Here is a 13,750-nt window from a genome sequence, read left to right as displayed (position 1 = left end):
CAAAATATAACTTACAAGACTTACCAAAGGGAGTTGCAAAAAACTTTGGAATATTTCTTTGATTGCATTGCTCTGGATTTTTTTTGAGTTTTGACTTAATGGATAAAGTAAAGCCATTATTCCTATTCTTTCCCATAACTCAGTGTTCTGCTATCAGTGGAAAATATCTTTCCAAGCATAACTTATAAAAAGTTAGTAGAATTGACAAGTCCTGAAAACAAGCTTGTAATGCTATACGAAATTCAGAAATGTCAGAAACGAGAATGGATATTTACAAGTTGTTTGGGTGAAGGCTGAGCTTTTCTGCATACATACACTGTGATTATGTACCATTCTGAGGAAATACTTTATTCCAGAGAATGTCTGGGGAAGGGGAAAGGAGGAGGGGAGACACTTTTTGAATACAGATCATAGTTGAAGTAATGACTGATTGATTTCTGCTGTGTTGACTAGTTCATTGATATGCTTTATTTTCCTCTCCTTTTCATTTGCTTTTTGCAGTTAGATAAAAGCATCTCAGTCGGAATCAATTTTGCTTACTAAAACTACTGATCTGGCTAATTTGACATAGCATGATTTACAATTTATAAGCACAGCATGAGACATCAAAATTTCCACATCAGCTTGGGATTATCTCTTCCAATGACTCTCTGTTTCTTGGGTCAGTGAATCCAGGGATGGGTTATGCTGCAAAGGATCTTGAAGGAATACTGCAACTTTTCTGCCAGTCGTGGTCAGAGAAGGCAATTGGAAACCAAATGGCTTGGGCAGAGGTTTAAAAGTAAAATTTAACAAAGCAAAATTTGTGGTCTGTGCTTGGTCATTCTGTTACCTTCTAATGTTAACTGTATTCTGCATTAATATTTCTGTGTCTTTAAGGGATACTTTAAGAGATTTTACTATCAAAAAAGTTTCTTTTTTTTTTTTTTTTGAAGGTGTGGAGATGTTTGTCCCTTTAAAAAGTGAACTGGATGAACTGCAAGAGGAGGTGGCAAGAAGAGCACACGAGCAAGAGCTACGCAGAAAAAGAGAAAAGGAAATGGAGGTAGCAATGGGCTTTAATCCCCGTCCCAGCAGGTTCATGGATCTAGATGAACTGCAGAATCAGGGTAACTTTTTGAATGCAGTGTATTTTGCAAGATTGTAGTGCTGAAGTTTTTTGAACCTTTGAACTTAGAATTACAGTAGGAAGCTGTTTCCCTTCCATTATGATTTTGTATGTTGTTAGTGCAAGACCACCAATTTCAAACCTGTAGGATGCAAAGAAACTGTGTTTGGTATTTTGACCAAATTCCCTCTTAAAATGAGAAAACAAAGTAATGCAAAGATATTTTTAATATATTTGCACCTTTCCATTTTTATGGTAATACGCACCATTACTCGTATCAATATCTAGATTTAGCCATAAGGCTTTAATCAACATCTTGGAATGAGCCAGGGCTCTCTGTACCTTCAGACACCTCAGCCGCAGGTCTACTGCAGAACAGCGTGTTTGTTTTGTTTCTGGTAGCATCACTACCCTGAGCAATTCTGCTTGTTCCTACCCTTATACTGTCCTCTCTTCCTCCCTGCGCAGCTATTCAGACACAGCACAGGCATGGGAACAAATATTGTGGTAGGCTTAAGGTGAATCTTATTAAAAATCTGAGCTGGGTTTAGCTTACATAACTTTTCTAAGGAAAAAGAATTGGAAAAAATAAAGCCAAATACTGAGTTTGAATGTCTTTTCCATGACTTCTCGTGTTTCTGGAAGGGGGTGGCAACAGAAGGGGTTCAATTGCAAGGATGGAGCTGCAGTAGAGAGAACCTGGTGTAAGGATTCACATGTAGTGCCGTTCTTTTAGCCCTAAATCTCCATTAGCCAGTAAGAGGGGTTAGAATGAGGGATGAAGTCTACTGACCCACTCAAGAGTGAGTCCATTTAACTGGGGTGTTGTTGGTCAGTCAGCAGAGCTAAGGAAAGTGAGCAACTAGACTGTGCCCTCACAATTGTATGCATGATTGGGGCAAACCCACTGTGGCCTCCTGACGTCCCCATGCTGCTTGCTCAAACCTGTTGCAGATAAGTGTTTTGGTGCTGGTTTGCTGCTACAGAACAGAGGGGGAAGGAGAGGGGCACCCCACAGTAATGCCAGCTCTGGGCACAACACGGACAGTGCTCTGCAGCCTACAGGCATGCCAGCTGCTCAGCAGCCAGAATGTCACTATGCCAATGGCAGCTGAAAAATATGATCTCTATGTGAATGTCTGTGGGAATGTTTTTATAATTTCTGCTGACCATTGGTGAGCCACTTTACAGTCCTGCTGTGACCTGTGAGTAAGCAGATGAAAAATTCTGATGTACTATAGAGTTAGATGGGTATCTTTTTTAATTAGTGTTAGTGTTTACTTTTGTAACATAAATGCTAGTAACAGAAAATCGAAAAATAGACCTTTTTTGATGAGCGTGTCTTCTCTGCTTCTCGTGCCCCGAAGAAAACAGCCTATTCTTGAAGACGTTACCTCTCTTTGGTCTCTTGTATTAGTTGATAGAAACAAAAATTGCTTAGCTTTTCTTTGTTAAAAAGAAAGGAAGCTAAGATAATTCTTAATCAAAAAAGACTTCAAGAGAATGCTTGAGGAGTTTACAGATGTTGACTTGGGATCTGGGAAAGTTTCTGGTTTTTCCTTTTAAGTCTTTCCCCACCCCAGTCAGAGATATAATAGCTTAACATTGACAGGCTGCTTGACTGCCTGGAAGGCTTGCTTGTATGCAGAACTCCAGAATGCTTGTGACTCATTTTCCCCTCAAGTAAACTGCTAAATTCAGGCAAAGAAAGCTAACTTTAGTACACTGGCCTTGATTACAAGCCCCAGTTGCCTTGATTTTGAAACTGAATGTGCTGCTTGATTAACTCACTGCGCTAACAACTCTCACTTCTCTCTGCAGTGCTTGCTTTTCATGTGAGTTCTCCAGGATTTATGGTGTAAGAGTTTGTTTGCTTCTGTGCACAAGGATGTTGGGGTGCAGGCCAGGCCATAGCAGGTGTTATTCAAGTTGAGAAAACATAATTTATTGTTGGTTGATAAAGATACTCATGTTTTCTACCACAATGACAGAGATATTCCATTTAAAAAAACCCCATACCTGAAGAAAACAAAAAGTCAAGTTTTATTTTCTGTTTTCCCCTGCCTCCTTTGAATGTGTACATTTTAGTGTATAACTTGCGTAGTGCTTAATAGGTGACTCCGGGTTGTTTGGGCACTTCCTCCTCAGAATTGGATGTTCTGGTGCCAGGACAAAGTGTTTCATCTTTCTTTTTTGTGTCTAAGGTTGATTTATCCTTCTTTTCTCCAATACTCTTTTCTAAATTGTTGCAAAAAGAATTCTCGACATTTGTCTATTTCTTCTTGGCTTCTTACACCTGTGTTTTTTCTCCTTTGAGACTATTGGGTTTTCACATTCTGTGTATTTCACAGCTAAATGTATGCACTGAACATGTCTGTAGAAGTATTTCATAAAGGCATTTACACTCAGACTTGAGTCTGAGTTTTGTTCCCCAGACATCTCAGTTGTTTCAGTTTGTTTCCTTTTTGTATGGAAGTAACGGGATATCTGAAGAAGAGACAGATGATTTCTGGCAGGGGACTTGATGTACAAGGAAAGCCCTAACCTGCTTTATTTCTTTTATTGTTATATTTTGGTTTAGATTTAATTCTAAATTTAGATTAATTCCTACTTGACGAAAGTAATATGAGCTGACCCTGCAATATGTCTATACTGTCTTTTGTACTGATTTAGACTGTCAAAAATAATGCAACAATCCGGTATAACTCTTTCAAGTAAACAAAATTTGAGGGGAAAGCATCTGGTTTACCTTGTTTTACTGTGTGGATCCTAAGCCTATGAGGATGCTCAAGTAGTACTTCTGCTTAGGGAAGGTTAGCTGGTGTGGCCTGGGATAGGTGCAGCTGCTGTGAGACTCCATATGTGGAAGAATTTGGCAATCACAAGTGGGATGAGGGTAAGTGAGAGTTCTGTGATGAATGAAACCAAAATCAAGGGTGCTGCCCGTTGCAGGGAGGAGTGATGGCTTTGAGAAGTCCATGCAGGAGGCAGACTCAGTCTTTGAAGAGTCGCTGAATCAGGAGCAGAAGGGGGATTGTGCTGCAGCTTTGGCTCTCTGTAACGAAGCTATATGTAAGTAACTAACCGCCTGAGCTATTGTGCTTTTGACAGTTTACTAATATTATAGAAAAAAGTCTGAAACTTTGAACCACATTAAACGGTCAGCTAGTAATATGGGGATCCAGCTGGTCTTCAGGAACGTACCCAGAGACAGTCTTTTGTTTTTACAGGCATACTCTTTGGGGGGTTTTAGTCCTATTCCTCTTCATCTCTAGTTTTTTTCACGTTTGCATCTGTTTTTGTTGTTCTCTTCAGCGCTATGTCAGTAACAGTACTGGGTTGCTGGTGTGTTCTTTTTGGTGCTAAATCGTACATTTTAGCAAGCACCTAGTAGGTAACTCCCCCTGCCACTCAGTCCTCAATTAACAATTTTTCCCCATCCTCAGGCCAAACTACAAAGGGCATTAAGCTCCCCTTTTTCTCCTAGAAGGTGTATCTTAGGGAGATGATGGTAGTCCACTCTTGAGTCCTCTGGATTAACAGAAGGGAGCTATGCTGTACCTGACTTTCATGAAGAAAAAAGCATTAGGACAGTGAAGTGCTTAAATGCATTGTGACCTTTGAGAATGTGTGCTACATGATTTCATTTTATTTTTGGTCTTTTTCCATTATGACTGGCTGGCTGTCTCACCCCATGCTCCCCTCTGTCTGTATAGAATGGCTGCAGACAGAGTGGGTAGCTCCTGTGCATTTGCATTTAGAAGCTGGCTCGTACGGGCTGCAGAATAAGGGGCACAGCATACAGCTGTTGTGATAGCTGTATTAGCTTCTGTTCCAGCAAGTATCTGCTGAATCTCAAATCCTGGCTGGGTATTCCTGCACTTAAAGGGAGTCCCCGGTATGCAGGATACAGGAAAAGGGTAGATGATAGAATGAAGCATCAGTGTGGTAGGGTAGAGAGAGCCTGTGTAAAGGGGATGAAAAGTTGGGCTAAAACATGGATAATTTTTTTTTTTACTTTATTTTGGTTTAGTTTCAATTAACGTGTTTGGACACCTGGCTAAGCTGAATGTGCATTAATGGAAACAATAGCATCCTTGTGAACTCTTCTGTGGCAGTATTTGCATGGTCCATGTTTTTACGTTCTTGCTGCATCCTTTTTTTTCTTTTTCAATTTTATTCCTTTTTTCTGTTTGTTTTCTGCTATGTTTTCTTTTGCATTTTAGCTAAACTAAGACTTGCCATGCATGATGCCAGCGCTAGCACTCACAGCAGAGCCCTAGTCGATAAGAAGCTGCAAATCAGTATCCGAAAAGCCCGGAGCCTCCAGGATCGCATGCAGCACCAACAGCCATCGCAGCCGCTGCCGCCGCCAACCTGCCACCCACCACAGGGCGGCACCATGGCCCAGTCTACAAGGTAGTCCAAGTATATCACTAGACCCGGATCTGAGCTGCAACAATGAGCAGTGCAGTCTGGGAAGAAATAGCAAACTATATATATTCCCCAAGACAGTCCAGATCCTACAGTGTTACTCTCTATTCCTTTCTTATTCAGGTTAAATCCTATTGTAAGATGGTCAACTACCCCTTTTTTTCCCCACCCCAGTCTTCATAGAGTAGTTCAGTGTTCAAAATGTAATCTGTGACAGAGAATCATAGCAGTTAGTGCCTGGCAGCATCGATGTTTTATGTCACATGGGAAAGAATACAATAGACAATAACCTGGCTAAAAATGGGGGAGGTGTTAGGATGAGATGTGCAACTGTTTATAATCAGGAGCATTTTCAGGACTCAGTAAAGAGTGTATTAAGTAAAAATCTTGCTGTAATTGCTTTTATGTTGGGAACAACAACCAGTGTGCTTTAGTGCTCTGAAGTTTGAAAAGTACAGTGATCTTTTCTTCCAAGTCCACTTCTCTAGTGGTGCACTGGTGCAACTTTTGGATTCTGATCCTGTCACCTTGACTACTCTCCCCTGATGCTGTATCATTCTTCATTTTCCTTCTGTGCTTCCCAGCATCCTGTAGCCTGGCTCAGCAGCCTCTTCAATGTCTCTTCATGATTTTTTTCTTCCATACTGACTTTAGCTATAGCATAATTAACTCTGCTGTAACTGATCCTTTCTTCCTACCCTCTTTAGCATGCAGTTTAATCCTTTCTTCCCATGCCATTCCCTCCTAGCACTAGATCATTCCTATCCAGTTTCTAGGCTGTTTCTTGAGCTGTCACTTTTCTTCCCTCTCCTCTTTCTTACATGTTGTATTATCAGAAGCTTAGATTAAATCTCAGATGAGAATCCTTTTTCTTTTCTTTTTTTTTTTTAAATGCCACATACAGCTGTATACTGAAACTCAGTTCTAATTTGCACTCCTGCCAGGCTGCAGTTCATAATGTTCTTTTCTTTTCCTGCTGTAGCTGAATTATATGTAATGAAGGCTGATCTTTTTGTCAATCAGGGGTCCATTATATCCTCTTTTACAGGAGAAATGCAGAGCCCAAATTACGCATTTTGGCAGATTCTAAGAAAATGAAAGAAAGGAACTTTGTAAACTAATTACGTTAATGCTCAACTTGCTCACTGCTGCTCTGTGAAAAGAACATTACTTTTGCAAAAAGTTATATTCACCCAAATGTTAATATTGCAGCTAATGAAAAGAATCTATTCATAGCCAGAGTTCTGTACTCTTGCTTTGATATAAATAACATTGTAGACAGTGCAAAGGTCATGATTACTCCCAGAAAAGGTCATTCTGCTACACTTATCGACTAGATCTTCATTATAACTTTCTTTCTATGCATCTCAAGGAGGAATCAAAGCAATGATGTTAGTTTCCTTAAGTTCTCTGTTGGAGCTGTTTGTAGCCTGCCATTTTCTCGCAGGCACATGGACTTGGTACTGGTTTTTCTGTCTGCATATTAAAATGCTAACTAAATGCAGAAAAATGCCAAGTACATGTATGATCCAAGGATATATTTGTCTTTCACTGGTATATAAAAGAATACAAATTATTTTTAGAAGTATACTTAGAATACAAATTATTACAAAATAATAGTAATATATGGAGCTTGAAATTTATTTAATGTGTTGGATAAATACATCAAAGATCAGAATATAAAGATGATACGAAACAAATTTCAACCTGTTCCTTGTTAAGTCATTCTTCATGAAGTTGCCTGGAGAGAGGGGACCTTACAGAAATATTGTCAGTTCATGTTCTGATCATGAACATGTCTGAAGTATTTTTAAAAATATCTAAGGTGCTAATGTTGGAAATGGTTGTTTTATTTTATATAAATGCTGTTTTTACTATTCATACAGTTAGCCCTACCCACGTGCTGTCTGCTGGTTAAAGTGCGTAGGGTCCTGTACAAGAATGCTTTATAGAGAACGTAACTGTAGCAAAATACTCTTAAAAATATGAAATGGATTCAGTAGATCAGTTATGGTAGGAAATCAGGGTTAGGAGCAAAGGACTAACATGTATGTATCTACTGAATTAATGCAAAGTCTTCATCAGAATACAGTTAGCAAAGAAAAGTGTGTTGAGGTTATGTCACCTAGTGCAAGTTCTGTACCCTAGGGATAAACGTAAGCAATGACTACTGCTAATCTTTTACCCTTCTGTGTGTTTTAGTGAACAGACTGGCCCGCTCCAAGTACTGCTGAGCCAGGAGGTACCACTGGAACCCAACAAAGAAGTGGAATTTGGGTCCAGTTCTTTCTTCCACCCACCTGCTTCCTGCCATGAATTGCACTCATCATTATATCCAGAGTCTTCCTCCTTGCCCCCTTCTGAAAGCAATCCATCCAACAGGATCTCTCCAAACTTCCAGTCTGCTTCTGCTGATTTTCATGACCAAGTTCCCTCTTTTCCCTATAGGCAAGGGATGGCAGAGAGGCCTGCAAGAACTGAGAATGATGCCCACCATAGTGTGGAATTCGCTGACACCACAGCCACAGGGCCAAAAGACTATAGGGAATGCTGCAGTAGCAGCAAGTTAGAAGAGGTTCATAACATAACGCCCATTCTCACACCTCAGTACAAATCCAAGGCTAACACAGTAAACTCTGGGTCTTTGCCTACACTGTTTCCCTGTCCACATCCACCACAAGCAGCATCTCCTGAAAAGGACAGCCAGCACAGTCCTTGTTCCAAACTTGCAAGCTCTCCAGTGCAGCCCAGCATTGATTGTTTAGGGGTCTATCATGCAGTGACTCCTGCAACTTCATCCCCTGCACAGCAGTGCTCCTTGGATCCTTTGCAGAAAACAAATAAGTACTACAGAGCAAACAGCCATGAGATTTTATTACTCTCACAGGATGAATATGGCGCAGCAGAAAGTTGCAAATCTGAGGCCTTTAGCACAAAGGGACACGTTCGTTCCTTGGCAGAGCAGTTTCAGAAAATGCATGCAGTCTCCCAGAGAAAAGGTACTCATGAAAAAGGCTGGATTGCTACAGTGTGTCAGGATGAGAAGTCTCCACAGTTAACACACAAATCTTTCATCAACCCTTCATCCTCTGGTTACAGACAGCTAATCCATCAAAACCAAGAGAACAAAAACCAATCTACTGAAAAATTACCCTCAACTGTGGATATTAGGGATGGGGTAGTTTCTTTGGAGGGTTTTAGTGCCCAGCATGTTGCTTCTAAGAGTATTTGTTCTCACAGTGAAGAGCTGTGTAGAAGAGGTGGACAGAATATAGCAGACCCTGCACCCTACCTGGAAAGGCACTGTCATGATGGAGGAATGAAACAGGTGGATGATGGAGCTACTAGTGGCATGGTTGCCTCTATGCCTGTGGACCGTTGGGTGGATAATGTTACTAGGTATTACAGTTCTCAGAAGGCTAATGAGAATACTGAATGGCTTCCTGTACCTGGGAGGAGTCCACCCCTTTCTGATCAGAGAGCAGTTGGAGATGACTTGAGCAGGATCCCAGTGCATCTGCATCCACAGTGGAATCAAGACACAGAACAGGAGCTCTCAGAACTGGAATTCCTCTATCAGACTAGTCTGCAGGCATGTCAGGCCACTAGGCCTTTCTTGGGAAGACAGGACAGTGCTAGGTATCCATTTGACCAATCAGGTAAGAACGATGCAGCTGTTTTCTTGGTTGACCTGCCTATGTACTCCAATACAGATGAAGGTGCATTTTCCAGTCGATTTACTTAAATGGGCATGAATTTGTGCACAGATGCAGAAAGATTCAGGTTGTGGACTCTGAAAACTTTCTGACTATACAGGTAGAGGAGGAGTGTGGTAGCACACTGATAGGGAGGCTGTAGAGTAGCTGTTCATCTTGGCAAATGGAGAACAACATCTGTTAAGAGTAACATAGAAATAATTGATTCTGTTTTCAAGTAGGGAGCTAGCTGCTTAGGCCAGGCTGCTGAAATTTGCGGTTTGAAAGTCCTGCATCACCTCTGGAACTTATTAAATTGTTTCTATGCCTGAAGTTAATGTTCTCCACATTTGTGAATTTTTTAGCTGATTGTATTTTATTTGAGAACTTAGTCTGTACCTGGCTGAGGGGAATAACTTCTAAAATTGTTTCCAGATCTGTGAGAGCTGAACTTCTGTTTCACTAAGGACTACATGCTTTAAGTTCTGAAAAATTACTTGTGAAAGCAGCACTGAGGGTACATGGTCTGCACTAAGATCCTTGAGACCTTGTGGATTAGTTGTGCTGAAAGAACACAGATTCTGTTGCTGTAGGTGAGAACGTCCAGCCGTTGCTGGAGACATTCGAATAGAGTCTGATGAAGCAGTCCAGTTCCACTTAAGCTGATCTAATTTCCTGCCTGAGATACGGCAGCCTTGATTCTCTGCTCAGCACAAGTGAAGCAAATTTCTTTATAATCCATGTCATAGTCTTAGAGCTACAGATAGCCTGGTTGAATACAAAGCACCTTGAAACTTGATTGGTACCAAAATTATATGTTATCTGTGATACATATAGCAATACATACATAAGACAGATTTTCCCCTGCCTCGCACCAGTGGAGGTGGAGCCTCTGTTGTTCCTCACAAACCGAGCCTGGCTGTGACCAGAGTAAGTACTGCAGTAAACTCTTGAGCAGGTTTTTATTCAACAGCTAGAGTTTTCTATGAAACTGTCTTGTCTTGCACACCAGGTGGCACATCCGAAGGTGGCCATTTCCCATTTGTTGTCCTTTTGATTTTCCTTCAGAGTTAGGCAAGATCTGGCCTCACAGCCTTGCAGATACTGTCTTGCATGGGCTCGAATCAGAAGTTCTTAAGTGTTCCTACTTAGCTTACTGATTTTGGAAACTCTTTCTGGATAGAGAAAGATAAAGCCCAGTTGCTTTAGTGTGAACTGGAGCTTCAGAGTTCTGTCATCAAGTGCACTGTTTCTTATGCTGACACTTTTCTTGCCTGTTTTCCCTCTACGTATACGAGGAATATGAGATACGGATATTCTTCTGAAGTGAAGTTTGTGTTTGAGATCTTCCGGTTTGCTATGACTTTCAGATGTTTCTTCTTAAGTTCTGCAAATTCAGTTTAAAAACAAAGTTTGAACCAATGCATCTACTGTAATGAACTGGATTAAAATCACCTGGGTAACAGATCTTTCTCACTTTTAACTTGGATTAATTTCATTTACCTATTCATTTGCAAATGCTGTTTTAAGCTTTCTGCCCAATATCAACTGGTTTTGTCAGACCTTTGCATTCAGAGTCATGGTGAAAATGCCTCTGTTTCCTTACTGGAGCTTTACAACAGAGATTAAAGCAAAGACCTGATCCTCTAAATGCTGCCTCAGTGCAGAAAATGTGTTGTTACCAGCACATCAACTTTCTTCCTTTATAGAGATATTCCCTGTGACTGTTTCTACAGGCATTGATCTGCCTGTCTATTCCATGAGAAATTTTAGGGTTGTAACTGGTTGGTGGGGATAGCGCTGAAGTAGCTGTAGCAATCCTAGTTAAAGGTTACGCTTTTATTTAACCAGCACAACCAATGGCTGACAAACTGTGTGGGAATGAACAGATGAATATGTGGGGAACTTAGAGCTGACAAGTCTTGTTTATCCCAAGTAACTTTAGATAACTTGTTCCTGTTAGCTGATTTTATGTCCCTTTAGACCACCTAAACTATCTCACCTCTGTATCAAGCAAGTGCTGGTGTGCACTTAAATCATTTAACTCTTAAATAGTCAAATTAATTGCTCCCCAGAAGCCTGCAAAAGGGCAAGTGGAGCAGGCCTGAGTATCCTGGTAGACTGTCTCCCCTTGAAATGTGGGTAGTTAGCTTATGTGTTAATGTTCGAAAGGATCTCTGATGACTTCTTGTTCTGTGTCTACAGTCTGTCTGTCTTTGCTGGAGTCAGACCTAAGGTAGTCAGAAATAGGCCCTAATGTGCAGTCAGGCATTGAATTTAACTACAGCATTTTCCTTCCCAGTCTCTGCGAACCCGAATGCGAGGGAGCTGCATGCTATAGCTGGCATGGGTCTCTCGAAAACCCCAACAGCAGAGATCGAGCGCAGTCTGTGTGGATCCACTGTCTCTTCTGTCTCCAAGGTGACATGTTGTTACTTAGGATGTGCTAGAAGGGGGGGAGGGCTTGGCCTGTGTAAGTGAAAGAATTTACAATAGGAGAAGTGGAATATATTATGAAAAAGGTACTGGGGTCATTGATGCTAATGCTAGAGAGAATTTTAAGTGTCATCTCGCTCAGGAGTAATTAGCTACAAAATGAGTGACTTGTGTTACATGTAGCTTGCATGAAATCAAATTATCTGAATTCTGACTGTGAAGAACACAGCCCTGGAAACTTTAAGATCTACTGTCTTTAAACATACTGATATGAACTGCCTTGCGTCACAATTTATGATAACTTCTTCTTGATGATAGCACTTGCAGAAGCTCAGACATGGGTTTTTTTAATTACTGTGTCACTACATGTTTTGAAAGTGGAGGATAATTTGGTATTTGCTGTGGTTGGTTATTGGTCACCTCAGTGGGACAAGATGCTTTTTCTTTTTTTTTCTGGGGAGAAACTGTTCAAATAACTGTACGGGCACTGATATGAACTGGTGTGAAAATGCACAAGTATTTTCTAGGGGAAATGACATTTCCTGTAGTACTTCCATACTTATTAAAGGGAAATTAACGGTCTTGCTTATGCAGAGCAGAGGTAAAGAAAGAAGGAATAAACCATTTCCCTTGCTAACATAAGATTAACAAACTTCCAGCACTTGTCAAATAATCCTAGGTTTTTTTTTTAGTTATGAAAAGACTGTAGTACTTTGTCATAGGATGCCTGTCAGCTGCAGCCACGATTGTATCTCTACAGGGGTAGTGATGCCCATAGCAGTATTCAGGCTTTTAGGTAGATTCATCCCAGCAGAGATTTTAGTCTTTAGATATTTATGAAAGAATGAATCTCACTTAGACGAACCAATCAGTGTGTATTTACTAAAGAAAGAAAGACTGTAAGGAATAATATTTTTAATCACCAGATTCAAACAGACCCATTTGCTTTAAGTTTTCAAGTTAGTACCTGAATGAAGGTTTTCAAAAAAGAAAAGGTTATGAAGTTTCATTGAAGTGTAATCTGTTAGATTTACATTGATCTCTTCCCTTTAATTATTATGCAATTGAGAGCCTTTTCTGAAATGTGTGATATTGTCTGCAGGTCACGTATACCAGAGAACATAGGAGGGAACCAGAAGAGGAGGAAATGTACAGTGCAGAGAATTTCCGTCGCATTGCTCGCAGTCTCAGTGGGACAGTCGTTTCAAACAGGGAAGAGACCTTGGTCTCTTCTCACAGTTTTGTAAGTAGAATGATGTGCAGCTTTACCAAGAGCCATCGTCTGTCTAGGATTGCTGTTTTCTCTGTCTGCGTTTAATACTTAGAAGACAAGACAGCAGATAACTGAATAATAAGCCGTGATGAAACTTTGTCCTTGGCAACTTTCTTCTTTTCATTTTTTCATCTCTTAAGTAGTGTTAGGTGTAACTTAAAACTGCCAGTGAGGATGACAGATTATTCCAACAGATTACTGTTGGAGTTTAGCCGCATAGCCAGATACAATGTGAAGGTAGCTTGGATTTAATTTTTTGGAAACTATACATAATTTTTCATTTGGAACCAACTGCATAATAAGTGTAGACGACTCTCAGTTGTAAAATCAGTTATTTAGACTGATTTGCCTGATGCTATCTTACTGCTGTGTAGCATAAGCTAAGAATATGTCAGCTTCTGAATGTTTGCTCCTCAGTGTACTTAGTTGAGGGCTTTAATGCATACCTGGAGGTGTCCCAGGGCAATTAAAAACCTCTAGCTGTCGAAGCACACCCTCTTTGCTGAAGGTTTTTCTCCCAACAGAAGCAGCCAAAGGGATGGCTGTCTGTCACTACTCCTCAAGTTAGCCACTGGGCTTAAGTCTGTGATGTTTGTTACCATGCCATTCAGGCATCCCTGCCTTGCGGTAGGTACCTCTTCAGAGGAAAATGTTACAGCACTGGTAACATTAGCCTCAGTTGCAACAGGTAAATCTGTTCATAGTCTGGGATTGAAGCTTTCAGTAAAGTCTGTTAGAAAATAAGAAGGAAGGATCAGCAATAACTTCTTTATGTCATAAAGAAGGCTTGTGTTGTATGGCAGT

General features: G+C 40.6%; 1 protein-coding gene across 1 annotated transcript in view; it reads left to right on the top strand.

Moving 5' to 3' along the window:
* The window catches only part of USP54 (ubiquitin specific peptidase 54), a 36,200-nt gene that overhangs the window by 20,557 nt on the left and 1,893 nt on the right, over positions 1-13,750 (top strand). Inside the window, exons 11-16 of the mRNA XM_010138061.1 lie at positions 936-1,109; positions 4,061-4,180; positions 5,335-5,527; positions 7,745-9,201; positions 11,540-11,658; positions 12,776-12,916. Coding sequence (XP_010136363.1) covers positions 936-1,109; positions 4,061-4,180; positions 5,335-5,527; positions 7,745-9,201; positions 11,540-11,658; positions 12,776-12,916 — 2,204 coding nt within the window. The remainder of the gene's footprint in view (positions 1-935; positions 1,110-4,060; positions 4,181-5,334; positions 5,528-7,744; positions 9,202-11,539; positions 11,659-12,775; positions 12,917-13,750) is intronic.

Source organism: Buceros rhinoceros, unplaced genomic scaffold (genome assembly GCF_000710305.1).
Source record: "Buceros rhinoceros silvestris isolate BGI_N320 unplaced genomic scaffold, ASM71030v1 scaffold22940, whole genome shotgun sequence".
In the NCBI taxonomy this organism is placed as follows: domain Eukaryota; kingdom Metazoa; phylum Chordata; class Aves; order Bucerotiformes; family Bucerotidae; genus Buceros; species Buceros rhinoceros.
The sequence above is the reverse complement of the archived record's forward strand: the minus strand, read 5'-3'. Positions and strand labels throughout refer to the sequence as shown.